The 18,444-nt window shown below is 41.5% G+C and overlaps 1 protein-coding gene across 2 annotated transcripts; it reads left to right on the top strand.

Moving 5' to 3' along the window:
- Nucleotides 1-11,459: 11,459 nt before the first annotated feature.
- hmga1a (high mobility group AT-hook 1a) lies at nucleotides 11,460-17,556 on the top strand. Of its 2 annotated transcripts, none has more exons than XM_034695595.1 (5): nucleotides 11,460-11,589; nucleotides 12,462-12,581; nucleotides 13,523-13,600; nucleotides 14,584-14,640; nucleotides 15,389-17,556. In XM_034695595.1, exons 2-5 carry the CDS (start codon nucleotides 12,483-12,485, stop codon nucleotides 15,452-15,454), a joined length of 300 nt encoding a protein of 99 aa, XP_034551486.1. In that variant the 5' UTR covers nucleotides 11,460-11,589; nucleotides 12,462-12,482; the 3' UTR covers nucleotides 15,455-17,556. The 2 variants fall into 2 exon arrangements, with proteins under 2 accessions (XP_034551486.1, XP_034551487.1); XM_034695596.1 differs by lacking the exon at nucleotides 11,460-11,589 and adding an exon at nucleotides 11,683-11,813.
- Nucleotides 17,557-18,444: the final 888 nt, after the last annotated feature.

The raw sequence follows: 18,444 nt of genomic DNA, 5'->3' as shown, positions 1-18,444 counted from the left end.
CTCTGGTTAATCGCTACTGCCATGATACTATCATGATCTACTACCTGGATGCAAGTCTTTTTGTATCTATGTACTGTATTTTTCTACATTAATTTTGATTCTGCCCTTCAATATATATATTGAATAAAAAGTGCTTAATAAAACTTTTTTTCATTGTCTTCTTCTATTAAACACCAGCTAACGTTAGCATGCAACCATTTCCTAGCTTACAATGTTACAATGTTACAATGTCATTTAGCAGACACTTTAATCCAAAGCGACGAGAACAAGAACAACACAAGCAAAGATCTAGACAAGAGGAAACAAGATCAGTACGAGTAACGAAGTGCTTCAAGTCAATTTGGGTGCATGTACTGCCAAGCAGTGTAAAGGCAATGCACAAAAGTAAGTAAGGAATTACATTTTTTGTTTGTTTTGTTTTTTTGTTGTTTTTTTGTTTTTGTTTTTTTTATAATAAAATAAGGAACATCTATAATGAAGCAACCAAACCATTTAAGACCTTCCATTATCATCATCAACCATTAACATCACCACAATAATGACCAAAGTACCATGTGCTGGGTCACTCAAGAGCTTACATTACAGTTTGTAAGTGATTTATGATTGAACATTTTAGCGTACAGGAAATTTAGTCAGCTAGGGGCAATGTTAGCCAACCGCAATGTAAGCTAGATAATTGTAACATTAGCCAGCCAGCGGTAATTTTAACTAGCAAAACAAAACGTTAGCTAGTTCAATGAAATGTTAGCTTGCAGCTGGTAATGTCAGCAAGCTAACGCTAATAAAAGCTTCGACTGAGCTGAATGCAAGCATTAGAAGTTATGTAGCTCTACCTGTCAAAATGCCAACCTTTCATCAAAGATGTTGTTTGATATTGAAATTTGGCTGTTTTTATACAATTGATTGTCATTAAGGTTGCTGATCAATCAGTGTGCAGTGAGATGATCATTAATTCTAGATACCTTACACGTATTGAATATGGTTTAACAACTATGAATACAGAAAGTTGTTCTGACAAAATTTAAACTTCTCACCCTAAGCATGAGGACAGGAAGTGGCTGCTATGTTAACATGGTGATAGTACAATACATAATGGTTAAGATACTCATTTTTAATACAACTTACAGTAAGATGTAAGTTGTAACATCCCCTTGGTGTTGAGTTAAGTGAGTAATTGTTCTTTCCATGATGTCAGGCCTCTATTATCCACTGCATCATGTTTACATTGTTTTAAAGCCAGATTACATTGTTTTTATTGTTTTCCCCCTGCTTACGATACGTGACAATGCACAGATAATCAGTCAGATTGGAGAATGGCTTTTATAAGGTACAGTAGCAGGGCTCATACATCAACATTAGGATCACCCTTCTCTTGCTGTAGTTTGTTTCAGTGCTGCTGGAATACCATTACCCAGAGATAACCACACTTAAATAGTTAATGCAGCTGTGGGGCTCCCACTGCATTACAAATGGACCCATCTGTCTCACCTAGACCCCCGCGGGTGGCAGCAGCATAGTCCATCTCCAGCAACTCTAATCATTCATCAATAGGCAGCTATCTGACACCCGCTTACACAGGATACCGAACACTGCAATGTGGTCAAGGCCAGAGACGGACATCCTGGTGTCAAGCAGGGGATCTGTCAACTGATATTACTGCAGACACCACTGTGGGACTTCCCTGCTACAACAGCTGGATGGCAGGCTCCAAGTACAATCTACTTATCTACAAACTGCCTCTTTTCTAACCTGTCTAGACACTTACAAAGAGAGGAACCAATGCATTATTTGCCCAGATTAATGCATCCTATTATACAAAGGGCAGCTGTATGGATTTTAGACATCAAAGTCTGTTTACAGGTCACTGGGAGTACCACTGTTTGTGTATAAATAAAGCACAACTAAGCTAAATGTGGTTTCAGAAAAAGTAACAGGAAGTCTGATAAATCATCACTTCAGTCAGTGTCAGTTGGGTCTCAGGGCTAAGCCTGAAAATGAAGGAAAAGTTTTGTGTGGGGTAAGAAAAAAATGAAACTACTAGACCTTTGTAGCTCTCTCTATACTGAGTGGCTGAATCAACTGCTACTGGCAGAACACAAGACAACACCAGAGTCTCCAAAAAAATACTGTCAGCAGTCAAATTGCATTTCGGATCATTTTGGCACCAAATAACAAGAGTGTGTGTTATTAAGTATAAATAATATCTCTGCTTCTGATGATGATTTTTTTATATCCTCCATCATGAGTCTAAATATTACGATTGGGAGAGGGAAGCTTAATCTGTGGTCAGGTATTTAAATAGAATTGTAGTTTTTTGAAGTTCAGGGTACTTATTGCCAAAATACTTCTCAGCTTTTTACAGTCAAGAAGAAACATTTCATAGTTCGGTATGTAAAAGATGCTACTGAGTGCGTCATCAGTGGTTTTTAATGTATTTTTTTATACTTTATTTTTTTAAATCTATCATTTTTGAGTCTCAAAACTTTATGAAAGTGAAATACCAACCACAGGAGTATTTCTTACAATAAAGTTACACTGCATAGATTGTGTAAAAGACAAGGAGCTCTTCCATACTGCAATTTCAAAGCAGGATATTTACACCATTGTTACCCCTTGTCTGCAATGATCCTCTCTCAAAGGGAGTAACAGAGTGTATGTGTATATGGCGCTCTCGCTGTGTGTTTGCAAGCCATGCATCTTGCACTTCCACAACAACGTAATGAGATGTGAAATCACACACTGGACACCAATATTGTGCCGCCCCGGGGTTGAGAATGTACACCGATCAGGCATAACATTATGACTATGTGCTGTTTATTGTGTACAGCCCCAGCTATTCAGTTCAGTTATTTCGGCGGTGAACAGCTTCAGCATGGACACCCTGACCAGTCAACAACTTCCCTGTGATGCACTGTGTGTTCTGACGTCTTCTATCAGCATCAATTTTTTCAGCAGTTGGAGCTCCAGTAGCTTTTCTGTTGGATCGAACAACAGAGGCCAGCCTTCACTCCCTATGCACGTCAGTGAGCCTTGGCCAACCATGACCCTGTCTCTGGTTCACTGGTTTCCCTTTCTTGTATCACTTTCGGTAGGACCCCTGCAGACCGGGAACACCTCACAAAGGCTGCAGTTCAAGAGATGCTTTGACCCATTCATCAAACCAAGTTGCTCAAATCCTTACACTCGATCAGTTTTCTTTGCTTCCCCAAAAGCCTGACATTCCATCCACTGACTGGTGCCAATTTGAAGAGATAATCAATGTTATTCACCTCACCTATTAGTGGTTATGATGGTGGTGTAAGTATATAGGCCAAGTGATGGCAGACCTATGTGGAACAGGCTATGGTAAGATAAACACATGGTGACAACCCTGGGGATGTCCTGGTTGCTCTGTGTGGTTTTTGACCAATCAGTTTTCTCTACGAGGCTTTGTATCAAGATGTGGTTTACAGTGATCAGATCACAAGTGGACAGCTTGTGACCCAGGAGATTTGAACAAACCACAGCAGACATTTGAAAAAAAATCATTCAAGCGGGTGGTCTGTTACTCCACGTGATTCTTGCCGTGGATACAGGGAAAGTGGGTGGTCCTCAATGTGACCCAGAACAGATGAGGGTTCACACATGAAGACCAATGTGGACCAATGCACCAAAGGCCACTTCTGTATGTGGACTGAGTGATTGGATCTCGGTAGTTGAGGCTCGCCCCTTGTGATGAGATCATTAGGATAATGCTGGGCGTAAACTAAAGGGTCTATGTGGCTGGTAGGTTGAGTGCAGCCAAGAGTCATCAGACTGATTCAATTTCAGATTGATTCACATCTGTTTCTATATTGTTTGAATTCTCTGTGGTTGGCCAAAGTACAGCACCTGAAGTGTGTGTGAGCCTCCTTTCTTTCAAGTAGAAGCTGACTTGTAAGAATATATCAAAAGTTCTGGGCTGGTGTTTCTAAAATGGCACTGTCTAGCTATTCTTCGCTCATACAAATTAAATTTACTCTGGTCCAGAGGCAAGAGTGCCCTCTTCCAATTTGCCTGACAGGGGCAGGCCAGAATGAATGCAATCAATAAAACAAATGCTGAAGTGACTCAACTCTGCAGCTGAGCCTGGCACTTGTTTTGTAGAGGAGTGTGTAAACCTTTTATCCCCAACTGTAAAGCCTGCCTCTTATTTGTTGTTGGGGTCATCACATCAGCAATCCACCAAAGAACCTGCTCCCTATTCCCGACGGAAATAAAAAACAGGGATAAAACTGAGCACAGATCGCCTCCATAAGTAACCAGCACAGATGCAGACCAGGCCGGACGCCTTCTCCTGGGACTGCAGCTGCCATTGCTAGGATGTGACAGGCCCCGAAATGGCCAGGCGGGGCCTTTCCCTTTTGATCAATCAGGTAAGATGGAGAGGGTTAGCATGAATTCTAAAACTCCAGATGCAACATCACCAAGGTGACTCATCTGTTACCCCTCCCAATCGCTCTGAATTCACACTCATCTGTCAGGGTGACAGTGTCCCTTCTTCCCCTACTTACTTAAGCTGGCTTTAGACCTAACGAGGGTCACTTGAATTAAGCAGTTAATCAGTCAGCTGCCTCTGATTGTCATTTCCAGAAGGCAGGCTTTGAATCACCCGAATCACCTGCAGCATGAGGACTACATCGTAAGAGAAGTAAGAGGAAAATTGGATCTACCTACAGAAATGTGTTCTTTAATTAAAGCTGCATATTTAAATCATGTGAAATCACTAAACCCCCTGGCAAATGTTTAAATGGGTTGTCTTGGAACTTGTCACGCTGATTCCTTTATGGCAGCATTGTCGATTCATATTTACTGCTCTTCGTGACAGAGCACCTGCAACATCTTAGAATCATTAGAAACATCCCGTCTGATCAGATTTCCTCAGGGTAACACCACCATCTGCTGGACACCTTCGCTAATGTGCCGAGCTGCTTTGAAGACGTCCTTGACCAGTGGAGCAGAGGTGTGTTTTATCACTGAGACACATAGAGAGGTTAATAAATCAACACAACAACATTTCAGCAGAGATACATGTCCCCATGGAAAATCTGATCATAGTAGAGCAAGGTTAAGAGCTGCTACTTCTTCTTCTACTCCTTGTTGTTGTTGGGTACTGCTGACACGTAAATAAGCAGTGAGAACTGGGGCCTGTTTCAGGAAGCAAGTTTAACAAATATGCCCGACACATCTTTGAGGAGCGGCTGTAGAAAATCCCCCCTCCTTTCTGGCTCTCCCTGGCCTGCTCACCTGCTGCCTGAGTGGGCAGAGCTCAAGAGCTCATAAAGGACAGCCAGTTCACCTGTGTGAGCCCCTTTTGAGAGAACAATGGAGCTGGCTGCTGGCTGTATATCCTCCATCTCCACAACTGAGCAACTGTGTCTTTGATCTGTGAGTTTTCCTTTATTTGAAGTGTGTAGTTTCTTAGTTTGCCTTATTTACAGTTGTTAAGTTTGTTGGAATGAATAACTATCATAATGTATGCTACCTTTGTTTGATCATTTCCAACAGACTAACCAGTTGGATCAGTTACAAGAAATATTCCTTGGACTTGAAAGCTCATCTCATCTTCCTCTGTTCTTGCAGACAGACCATTGAGTTGGTCACCCACATTACACCAGCACCCCTCACCCAAACTATATTGTTCAAACACAGGCAAAACCCGAACTCTAGATTGATGAACCCTGAGCTGTCAAACTCAGTGTTCGGTTTCAGAACAGGTGATAACAATTATTTAAATCAACTCTGAGTGAAGGTAACCCCGGGTGAAGCTTGTGCATGAGAATATAAAAAGTCCTCCTCAATGGAACACAGATAACATGATTCACCATGGCAACAAGCGAAAAAAAAACTAGATCCTCCTACTTCTCCCCAGTGGAGTTGGAGATATTAAAGACATGACCGCATATGCAGAAAACGAGCATATTGTTGGAAAATTAATTGGAGAAAAAAGGAGCGTTTCACTAATTCAGTGGGTCCCTTCTTTTTCTGCGGAGCCCCACCTTTGGCGGTGAAGATATCTCCATGCCCCCCCCCCAAACAGTACATACATAAAGGCTACTATTTGCCATTTATACTACATACATACTATACTACCTATTTATGTATTCATTGATTCAGTGATTGATTGATCCTTCATTAATTAGTTCATTTATTTATTTATTTTTTGATTAATTGACTAATTAAATATTTCCCTTTTTATATAATTGATTTTTCAGGTAATTAGATTTAACGCATGTGAAAATATGTTATTTCTGACCCCGATCAAACAAGTCTGCAATGCAACCCTCAACTCATGTCTGAGCCCGAGACCACAGACAAATGATTTTATAATCCTCTTTTAGTTCAGAACTCAGGACTTTGTAGATTCTTACTAAATATGTATTACTTAAATTTCCTTTCCTCTCCTCCTCCACTGTTAATATAATTTAGAAATCTACAGGTACTTTATTTTACTGAGTTCTGTCAAGTTACTACACCTGACAACATGCTACTTCCTGTTCTGAAACGGCCCCCAGGTTAAGAGAAGTAATTTCTTACTAAACTTACCAACAGGCACTGTTCATGTTCCAGTACCACCACAAGGTGGTGTCATTTCTCAAAATTGTCACATGGTATTGGCTTCTGTAGTATTTGCAAAGCTAATCTGTGTCTGCCACCTATTGGATAGAGAGAAAATAGCCCTGTATTAACCACAACAAACAGTTAACCCTAAATAAAAATTACATGTAAATAGAAACACATGAACCATAAGAGTTCAACATTGTTCAAGTACACATTTGAATAAAGGCATGCAGAAACAACATATAAAAGGGTGTTTTTAGACTAGATTTCAAACCTCACACACTAAAGATTACACATTTCAAAAGGAGTTGCAATAAAGATCTGCTGTCACATAATCGCTGTCAGCTTGAGGAGTGCTGCACTGCAGCTGACCCTGACCTCTGACCCCTTGAGGCACCAGGCAGAAACTGTTCAGTAATGAATAGATTATAGAAAACTATTGTGCAGTGTTTTCTGATAATTTTGAAATGCAAGCCTTGAGGTTTAGCATTATTCTGGGTAGTTATTATAATTATATTGGATGTGATATATAAGAGAAAAAAGAAGAAACTGAGCAGATATATGAATTTTAAATAGGTACTAATTTAATAATGAATGAAAAAAAACATGAAGAAAGGACCTTTTGGCACGTTAAGGCTGTTGTTGCCAAAGGAAGTCTCAAATATGGTTTTATTTTCACCCTTAGAAATTTCAAAAGCTTGAGTCACAGTATGACTGATGCACCCGCTGGAGCCTAGTCCAAAAATCTCAGGATGTGGATCTGAAAGTATTTGAGAGAGAGAGTGAATAAATTGACTCAGTGACCGACAGGCGGATGGACGGAGGTGAAATTAGGTAGTTGAGGACCTCATATTATTCCAGTGCTTATAGGAGTATCACATAAATACAGCACTGTGTTCACTAAACAGGCTGCACGCGCTACTTCCTGTGTTTGTGTGAGTCAGATACTACTCATGACTGAATCAGCCTGGCTCACTCCCCCCGCCCACTAACCTCGATTCGCCCCCTCACAGAAGTATAAAAGACACCCACACACATATTCCCTTCTCGGCCCACCTTGCCTTTCAACTGCTCCCACACTTTTCCTCTGTCCTCCCGGCGGATTCTCCCTCCCTCCTTTTTTTTTCTCCCTCTCTTTTTTGGAGGATGTGAGTGGCGTGTGTGTATGTGTGTGTTAGTCATGTTCAGGCTCATCCAGGGCCAACAGCAGCACAAGCACAAGGGGGAAACCCAGGCGGAGGCAGGAATAGGATGTTTTGTCCACATCTGTTCTTTGGTTTGGCTGCAGCAGTCTTGGGGTTTAAACAGCACCTAAAAATGGATCGAGCTGGAGGAGAATGAGCTGCTGGGGGGAAGCCGGATAATCATATAGGAGGAGGTGGGGAGGGGTGGGGAGGTAATAAGGGCAGGAGGACATAGGTGGGGGGAGGGGTGAACATGCCAAAGTGGGCCAAGACCCCCCCAATGGTTAATAGGATTTCTGTCTGCCCTGAGCTGCTGCAGAGTTCACAAGCCAGGAGACGGCTCTGAGGAGGACGTCTGAGGAGGACGTCTGAGGAGGAAGTGTTTGTCTTTGAGTGGATTTGATTGGCATGCAAATTCAAAGTGACTCACCCCTGTGTTGTTTGTTGTTTTCTTGAGCCACAGGTTAAAATCTGGCAGGGAACATTTGGTCTGTGATATGAGGCGGGGTGACTTCTTTTTGGTTTCACAAGCCAACAAAAATCTGCTCTCAGATCTTTGTATAAATAACTTCCAAATGACTACCTGTCTTCAACAAATAAAAGATAAAGAATGAGTTTCAATTTTTATTTTACAATTTATGAGATTTGACTGCACTTTTTAAAGGCTTTAAATGAAGGGTCAGGACAGAAGCATCTTGCACCCAAATAACCTGCAGATTAACAACTACATCCTGCATCTGCATTGTGAATAATTGGACGGCATGTGTACTTTATTATACCAATATTCTTCTCTTCTCACACTTTGACGGTGACAAAAGTATCATAAAATGACAGGATGAAAGCATCATGTATTCAATTTTGTGACAAGCCCATTGTCTCTCATTTTTAAGGAGTTATGAATGTTTTTCCAAACCAGTCTGCACAGGTTTTGCCCTTTTTGTGACAAACTTTTTCCCCTCACCTCTCAATGTTCAATGCAAACATTTGTTCTCCATCATTTCGGATCGGTCACATTACCCAGTCCCCTGATCCGTCTCCAGGTGGTGCCAGTGGTTGAGGAGGACGACATTCCTTACACACACATTTACACCACACGCAAGCACGCACGCACTCACACACACACACAGAGAGTAGACCTATTTCCCTTTCACCATCCACACATATTCTGAAGCACTGGTATGGCAGAGATGTGTGAGGTTGTGGGGGATGGGGCTGAAGTAGTTGTGGAAGATAGAGAGGAAGGAAGTGAATAGAGTGAGAAATGGGGGGTGGTGGCATGCAAGGCAAGCACATGCTGAGCGGAACATTGGACTCATTGAGAAAAGCACTCTCTCCATTCATGCTCTATCCAATCCCCTTTTACTAAACTCCCACTCCTCTACTATCATATAAATACAGTATATAGATATCCATGTGCTTTTTGCAGCTTTAAAGAGAACATGTGATTTAATATGTTTGTTTATTCTCAAGTTATCAGAGATGAGTCCTGATGAAATGAAATACATACAGACCTCAGCAGATGGCCGCTTTCGTCCACTCGCAGGTCAACGTGCGTTCTCGGTATCTGTTTCCCATTGCAGAGTGGTGGACCCATCAGCTCCAGAGGGCGGTCATTTACATTTGAAACCTTTGTGTGAGAGTAGTAGTAGGTGGTTTGATTAGGGCGCAGTCTGACTCTGCCACACCCCTGCAAAAGACATCAGATGTTTCTGATTAAATGCAAAATATTCAGCTGAGTGAGACCGATGTGGATGCTTTACCTATACATTTAATGAAGAAAGGGGAGGAAGAGGAAAAACAAGGTGCTGTAGCTCAACTGACCGACAGTTAGTTTAATGGGGAACAGCAACTAATACTAAATAATAAGCTCAAATACAGAGCGGTGTTTGTTTAACGGCTTCATCCTGTGTAGTTGAAGTACATTTTTCAATTAAAATCTACTTTTAAATTTCCTTGAACAGTCTACTGTCAAACTTCTGTAACCATCACTGTATAATGTTTATAAAATGCACATATTCTCATTATCTTTAACTTGGGAAGCTTTAGTGAGACTCAAAAACCTTTTTCAGCAGTGTCCCAACAAGATCAGAAAATCAATAGACAGACAGAGATGTCTTTATCAAATCATTAATAAAATTTCCTAACACATTGATTTCTTCTGAGAAGCTAAGTGGAACGATAAACACAAAATTAGCTGTCAAAAATGAGTAAGAAATGAAAATTAAACTGAGATCTGAAACAGAATTATTTTCATTTTCAAACTAGAAATATATTTAGACTTAATTTGATAAAAAGGTTTTGAAGGAGAGATTACAAATTAAAAGTAGTTTGGAAAATGTTTATACAAATAATTATAGCATAATTAAATGCAAAAGTTAAAAAAGAAAAAAGGTTTTGAGACTAAATGGTGACCAAAACTAATTTTAATGAATCCATGAATCGCAATGAACCATCTCTAATATAAACTATATGAATTTAACTTATTACCTAACCAGCTGTCTAAAGTTCAACGCTAAAGAAGCATTCTTGGATTACATCAAATATTATTTTATAGTCTCTATTATAAAAACTAAACACAAAGCTGCTCATGTCTTTTGTCTGATGAAATCAAGATATGATGACAATCCAACATTAACTTTCAAAATAAACAGATTTTTGTTACTCAAATTATTTCTAGCCAGTCATGGTTAAACCTGATGAAAAGCACGTCTGCCTGTACTCGTCTCAGCCTCAGTTTTCCTTGCACTTTGGTGTTTACCTTCCGTTTATAGCATTGGATGAATCAGGATAAATTAGTCATGTGTGTGGAAAAATCCCACATAAGCTCAGTTAAATTCAACTAAGTCTTCTGTTGTTTCACTAAGTACATGACTCAAATACTGCAAAGAGGTAAGTCTTTGAGATATTACTCTAGAGTGATGTTTACTGTATATTTTACCTCCACTTTGCTACATTTCAAATGAAAATATTGAACTTTTGACTAAAGTTTTCTGACTGATCGTTCATATTAATCTGACGGATATTTAGAATTAAGATTGTGGATTCATTTTGCAAAGCTGGAATAGAAGTATCGCTTACAATTTGAAGCCTACAAGAGTTCACCTAGGATTGCCACAGAATAAAACCCTGGCTGTAAATTAATGAACCAATCTAAACAACACAGTGGTTTCACCCACATTGAGCATTTTTCTGCATTTAAAAGACAAAGTCTTGATTTTGCAACTACATTTTGCCTTACTCAATCCAGGATTTTTTTTTAATTGAGTGTTTCTACTGGGTAGCAGTACTCCCATCATTGCAATGAATTTTCTGAGGACTTTTTCCGCCTCTGAAGCAGACCATGTATTTGGGTGGAAATAACAAGAAATGCCTCTCTGGGCTTAAAACCGGCTTGTTTACATTGGGGGAGGTCACAGTTCACCCCCCATCACTGTGGAGACTTTGGTATGTCAGTAATGCAGATGATGTCTTTAATGCACACCACTCCAAACCAGTGTATTCTAAAAAACATCCCTTAACTTTGTTGACTGAAGTGTATTCTGAAACTTTTTGCACGTGTTCGTGGGTGTTTGTGATCAAACCTGGGGGATATGAAGGATCCTGAAGGAGGAAGAGTAGGAGGAGGGGGTTGTAGAGCTCCTCCAGTGCTGTTGGTGGCCCATTTATCATATCTCCGCCCTCCAGTGTTTCAGCTCCCATGAGGGCGGCTCTTTAAATTGCCCCAAAACTGCTCCTGGCTGGCGCCTTTTTCCCTCCTTATCTGCTGGAGACAAGACACACGTGTGCTGTTTCAAGACGTCGTTGGATCAAACTTCCCTTCCTGCAGGTACACATTTAAAAATGTTGCTTATGTGCTTTCTCTTTCCAATTCATAAGTGTATTTTCGGCGCTGCATGAGCTGGGATTTGGAAGGGGCGGGCTGTGTTGTCTGACGAATAAAAGCTGTAGCCTATAGATCGGTGCAAGGCTTTTAACCGGGTACAACCAGCCAGGCTTTAAGGAAGTATTTCCCCTCAAATATAGAGCAGAGGTTACAACCGAGCGATAGAGGTGAGTTAAAGAAAATAAGTGATACTTTGCATGCCAGAAGTGTATTTTAACTGTGTTTTTACGCAGCACCGGAGCTCCAGTGAGACGCGAAGCCGTCTATTGTTGCTCTGGCTCGGGCTTCCAACACCGAGAGTGAACCCGGTTACCTCACTCTCCTGCATTTTTCTCCTCTCTATAAATGAGTCCTTGCATGGTTTGCTTTAGCCTGCAAATCCCCACCGAGCACACACTGTCTATTGTGTGTGCGTATTAGTCGGGGCAGACATGCAGTGAGATAGTTTCATACGCAGGCCACAACAACTCGGGCCTCTAAACATGGTCAGTGCGGGGAAAGGGAGCGTTGGGTTCAGCTGTGTTGTGCAGCCTCACACCGCCTACGGAGCCCCGCTGATATCATCCGAACCAGTTTGACATCAACCCCGTGTTTGTGAGGTACGGTCGGTGGTGTAATGGAGCGCGGATGAGACCGAAATAGAGCTGGAAATAAGTGCGGATTAATTGAGTTAAACGTGTTACCGGTTCAGTTTGTTGTTGCGGTCATTGAGTTTAAATGCCCTAGTATTCTCTGCTCTGCTCTGTATGTGTGTGAGTGAACCCGACGCTTGCCATTGCAGTAAAGCCCTAGCCGGTGTGATTTATCTCCTGTAGGTCTGTAAAGAGTAGGCAAGCATGAGCGACAAGGGGACAGTTTCACCGAAGGAGAAGGAGGCACCAGAAAAGAGGGGGCGTGGAAGACCCCGCAAGCAGCCACAGGTGAACACCTCTGACGTAAGTGATTTTCAATTACCTCTCTTTGGGGGGAAAAAAAATTATATATCACTCTTGCATGGTGTTGCAGTATACATGAACATGAAGAAGGGCAATGCACATAACCAGAAACAAAACAGAGGCTCAAATATGGAGTAAATGATGGTCAAGTAGATATAAGGGGGTAGGATGTCCATGTAAGCCCCTGATCTAATACTGATCCATATCAGTCTTAACATGGCTGCACAAGCCCTCAAGCTGCCGGTTATCAGTGTAAATGAAGAAGCTTTCCACCAACTTCCTGTTTGTCTCACCAGGTTTGTAAGCAACCTGAAACACAACACCTTTAAACTGGTCTTAACCCCTCTCCTCCTCTTACTTCACAAACCCACCCCTGCTCCTCTCTGCTACGGTCATGTAATGGATGACATAGCAGCGTGGACGCTCAGAATGGCTCATATAGCTGTCACTCTGCGCCGGGTGTTTTAGGATTGAATTGCTCGGTTGCTATGAGCTGCGGTTGTAAACACACATGAAATGCAACAGGAGATGAGTAGGCCATGACATAACTTACAACCACAAAATTTGCACACGAACAAGATGTCTGCTTTCATACTGAGGTTGCCTTGCATGTTGGCAATGATGTTAATCCCCTAAAATATCAGCTTGTATTTGCCTCTGTCGACACCTCCATTGTGGTACTTTTCATTTGCATGTTTTGTAGCCAATATTTTTTTTCCCCTTCACCTTAGTGAACAGTTGAGACACCAGCTTGTTTACATGTCAGAGCATGGCAACCTGCAGCTTTGACCACCTGTAAGCCTCTGACTAAGAGTAGAGAGCATTTTGAACAAAAGCTTTGCATGTAGAGGTGTTGCATTAAAAACATACGCTGTAATTGCTGCTGCTGAAATGTAGCCTATCTTTTGGTATGCTAACCTTCTTGTCTTGATTCTTTTAAGGAACCAAGTGGATCTCCCACTCCAAAGAGACCCAGAGGACGACCGAAGGGCAGCAAAAACAAGGGCGCCAAGGGCAAAGTAAGTCAGTGATGTCTGCTGTAATGTTGTTACATGACAGGACAGGACAAGCTCCCATGCACTCTGAGCCAGAATGACCTCCATGCTAAGAAAGACAGTTGTCCCATCGCTCGCTGTTGCAACAATTTCCATCTTTCTGCCACATTTCTTTCAGTTGATGAAGATTATAATGGTAGCTAACCTCATCCTGATATAAGGACGTCCTGCTGTTGATTTGTGATATATCTGCTGGCTGCGATGTAGCCGCTTCCTTTCATGGTGTCAGAAATAGCCCCGCTAAGGTTTCCTATTGTCAAAGACCTCTGCTGTACTTTTTTTTTTTTTTTTTTTTAAAGAGATGCTCACTTAGCACTTCCTGTCCTCCAGCTTCCTGCAGCTTGTCATGCACAGTGCGGTGCAGGTGCAGAGGCCGCAAAGACTGTTTCCAAGCTGACACTAAGCACCCCTCCGCCCCCACCCAGCACACAGCCCTAGTTCTTCTCTGCCTGTCGTCTCCATAGCAACAACTGATTTTCTCCCTCGCCCCAGCCCTCCAGCTCCCCCGTGCGCTCTCTCTCTTCTCTGCTATGTATAGGAAGCGGAGAAGAGAGAGCGAGGGAGAAGCAGGGAAAGAAAAATGCACAAACATGTATGTTATAGGTTTTAGCTGTGAGGGCCAAAGCTGTGAAGGGTTTGTGTCTGTGCGCAGTTCCACCAGCTGTCTCTGAGCCTCAGACCAGGTGGCCAACGAACTGGAGTGCCCTCTGTGCAGTTCCTGTCGGCCTTCCAGATAATAGCCAATGAACCCAATGCCCCCTTTCCATCCGAGCCATTAGAACAGTTCTGCTGCCATCTGCAGGCTGCAGCACACAGCTCTGTGGGACATGCAGGGGCTTTTACAACCAAAACTGCTTGGACCAATCAGGAGTTCACTGGTTCACGATAAACACAACTAAGATGCATCATTGTGTTGCTTTTCTCAACCTTGTTTTGTTTTCCTACAGAAGGCAGCAGCAGCCCCACCTGCAGGTGGAAAGCGCAGAGGACGACCTAAGAAGGAGGTAAGAGTTTGCTTAAGAACAGCTAGTGCTCACAGTGGGAAATGTGAAACGACTCTTCCACAAATTGAATTACGATTGGTATGACTGTCTGCAGGGCGAAATTGCATTTCCCTCATTCCCTCCTGCCTCCTTTCTTCGACGGCGACGAGTCATTCTTCACTCACCAGTTATTTTGGTTCTCAAGCAGCTTCTTAATAGTCTCATTTTTTCCTTACACTGAAGGACGGCATGGTTTCCTTTTTAGAAGCAACAAATGAGCCACCGGCCGGTCAAAGATGCAAGTTTAATCTAGGAAAAAGTTGTGGTCTTGTAGTAACATTCTGTCATGTGCATGAGTGGTTAAGGGCGTACTCTGAAAGAAGTCTGGATTGAATTAGTCACAGAAAGGAATGACCCACAGTTACCCTCCTAGCTTGCCCGCTCATTTTTATGAATGAACATCCCGGGCTGCAGCGAGTGTGAGCAGGGAAAAAAAGCAAAAGCAGGATGCCTCATTGTGACTCACCACTCTTATGAATCACTTTTCACTACAGATGGCTCACCCTTCCCCTGGGTGTTCTTCATGCCACAGTGGTTTATCAAACAGATTTATAATAACATTGATTTTTTTTCATGTTGGTACTTGGGGTTTTGAAGTAAAAACAGTCACGTTGGGACATGAATCACTGGTGGCCATTGTTGATTTCCTTGTGGGTGTAGCCAGAGCCTAATTCTTTTTTTTTTTTTTTGCTTTTCCTTCTTGTCGTAGGAGAAGGAGGAAAAGGCATCCCAGGAATCGTCTGAGGGGGAGGAGGAGGAAGAAGAGGACCAGTAATTCACAACGCATGCTACCTCACTCAACATACTGACTTACTGTTAACCAGAACTGGGCTGTATCTTCAACACCAGTGCCACCACATGACCACTGTTAACGACTAAAGCCCCTCTTTTTTTCGCCAAAAAAGAAAGGGTTAACACAGTACAAACATCATGCAACAGCACTGGATAGAATGATGGACCTTGCTCATGCATAGATCTAAGATTACAGGAAAGGTGTCAGCCCTTTTCTCTACATGTCATGATATCACAGAGTCTTTTATACTGGACAAAAAGTGTGCTCTGACGAGCCTGGACGTTTTCCGTTTTTACCCTAAAGAAGGTTCTTAGGACATTTTCTCTGCTTAATGTTACTTATTTGTCGAACCCACATCTGGGATAGTAGGGTGTTTAGGTTTTTCTCCATGTTTTGTACTGGACAAAGGTGAATTTTACCGATAGCTTGCTGTTTTTCTGTTCCATGTGTGTTTTGTGTGAAGTGGTTAACCTCTCCTTTTGCATCGTATTTTAGATGGAGTTGAGCTTCAGTGAGTCTGGTGAGAATAGGTATCTGATGGTAGAAGTGTTTTCCATTCTATTCTGCATAACTGATTTCTCTCTCTCCCCTCTTTTCTCACTAGTAGAGTCATGTTAACCACCCTCTCCTCCTGTAGACCAGTTTAGCTTTAGCTCCTCGAACTTTCTGCGCGGTCCTTGGCATCTAGTGGGAAGATGTTAGGTTTATTGTTAGTGATCAGAATAGATTTACTGTTTTTGTTCCTTCGGGTTACATACCATTTACAAAAAAAAAAAACATGAGTGTGCTGCTTATTCATAATATAATAAACTCAACCTTGTTTAGTATATAACGTGTGTTTTTAAAGATGGCAGAGTTCTAGGCTGAGAGCATCAGTGTCGTTTCTTCAGGGAGCTTTTACAAATGCTGTTATATTTGGCGTCTTTTGTCTTCACATGGGTCCTCCGTTTTTTTTCCAAGCGCCCCCAATAACTTGTCAGGCAAATCAGTTGGTCAAACACAGAGTTTGATTGTAACAGAGGATAGTTGGTGGCACCTCCTATCCGATAGGGCTGTACGTTTTTTGTTTTTTTCTCATTCCATCTAGCTCTCACAGCTGCACCTAGCTTGGTCCCTCTGCCATCACGTAGTACAGTAATATACTTTTTCTTAGTCTTGACATGTGTGTTTGTATGCTGTCTGCTACAGGAATATAAAGAAGATGTTTGTGTATTTCTAAGTGTCAGGGAACCCGCGGTCACAGTCCACTTAACTGGGTTTTTCCACACACCTAAGCTGCTACAACCTCAGTTAAAACCCGGAAAACTGCAAGCAGGCGATACATGGCCTGGGATTTCATACCTCACTTGACAGCTTACTTTACCATATTATGATTGCATTTAACTGGTTTCTGTTGTTTTTGAAATGTAACCTCTGGCTTGAGTTGGAAAGGTGTCAATTACAAAGTTTATTTTTTTTTCGTTTTAGCCTGACTGTAGTGAGTTGATTGTGAAACATCAACTTTGTGATTGTGTGCAAACGCAGCACGTCTATAGCTCCTTCAGAACTTGAGCTTGCAGACAGGTGTTTTGTTTTTTTTGTGTGTGTAAATGTGTGAAGCAAGTCAGGGAGACCTGTCAGCGCGACAACTGTGTTTGCTGACTGTGGTAGATTAGCAGGTGTGTTTTTAAATTCTGGTGCACTGAAATGTTGGTTCAGATTTTCATGGACAAATGTGTGTGAGAGTGTGTGTGTGTGTGTGTGTGTATGCATGTGTGTGCGGTTGTGATAGACTGGGCACTCTTTCCACTTAACTTGTTCTGTTGGCCACAGTGTGTGATTGGCAAAATCACACTCAGCCACCCACGCCATACTCATACAAACGGTCATTTCATGTCTCTTCTCAACATCCTCCAACTCTTCTGGACAATATCAGCTTCATAACTCATTTCATCTTGCACCCGTCATTTATATACTGTAAACTCAACAGGATGGGATCATTCTTTTTAATGTACACCGTATATAAATGTACAATGTCTATATTTCTATGGTGCCCTACAACAATTTGTATCAGAAATGGTCAATAAAGAGAATTTTCTTTGTCATTCTTCTCTTGTCCTTTCTTTTGGTTGTGCAGTTGTGCTCATAAGTGTACATACCCTGGCAGAATGTATGGTTTCTTGGGTACTTTCTGTTGTCTTTATGATATAAAAAGAGTAAACACAGTTGTTTCATAAAAATTTTGCTTCACCCAACCACTAACCAAAAAAAGTTTTTCTCTTATCATTCATATTCTCTGAAAAATGGCCAAACAAATCACAAATTCCACCAGGGTATGTAAACTTATGAGCACAACTGTATATTGATATTTCAGCATGTATAGCTGAAAATGCAGGGTTTTGCTGCATTCATCTCCCAACCTTGTTTCTGAGACCTTGGTGTGTTCATGAGTTTGCTGTTATGCAGAAAAAACATGCAAATCATGAACATTTTAAAATATTTGATTGGAGAGATATTTTTGACAACTTTGGGATCTTTTTGCAGTGTTTTTTATTGAGTCCTATAGGTGTTTCTAACCCATTTTGGGAGGTGCTGAAGCTCTTCTAAATTGAACCCCAGCACCCCTAAAATTTGAGAGATTTTAAAAATGTTTTTAATGCATGTCCTTTTTAACAAGCTACAAAAGTTTCAAAATCATACAGTACTTGGTTGAAACGTAATATTTTAAAAACAAAAATACAGCAGCTCCACCACATTTTACATGTTGGGCATTGCATTTCAAATGAAAGTCCAAAAAATAACTCGTCAATTTTTGATATTTTTGGTTCTCACTATACTCCAGAAACATACAGTATATGTATGTGTTGAGCTGATGTATCAAAATGAATTGTCTTACCTAAGGAATTAGGGTTACCATATGTTTCTTTTATGATTCCAGTCCATTTCTCTTTTGCTGTGGCTCAACATTTAAATAACCTTAATCAGATTTGATG

Source organism: Notolabrus celidotus, chromosome 11 (assembly GCF_009762535.1).
Source record: "Notolabrus celidotus isolate fNotCel1 chromosome 11, fNotCel1.pri, whole genome shotgun sequence".
Classification (NCBI taxonomy): domain Eukaryota; kingdom Metazoa; phylum Chordata; class Actinopteri; order Labriformes; family Labridae; genus Notolabrus; species Notolabrus celidotus.
Note: the sequence above shows the minus strand (reverse complement) of the source record. Positions and strands in the feature narration are given on the sequence as shown.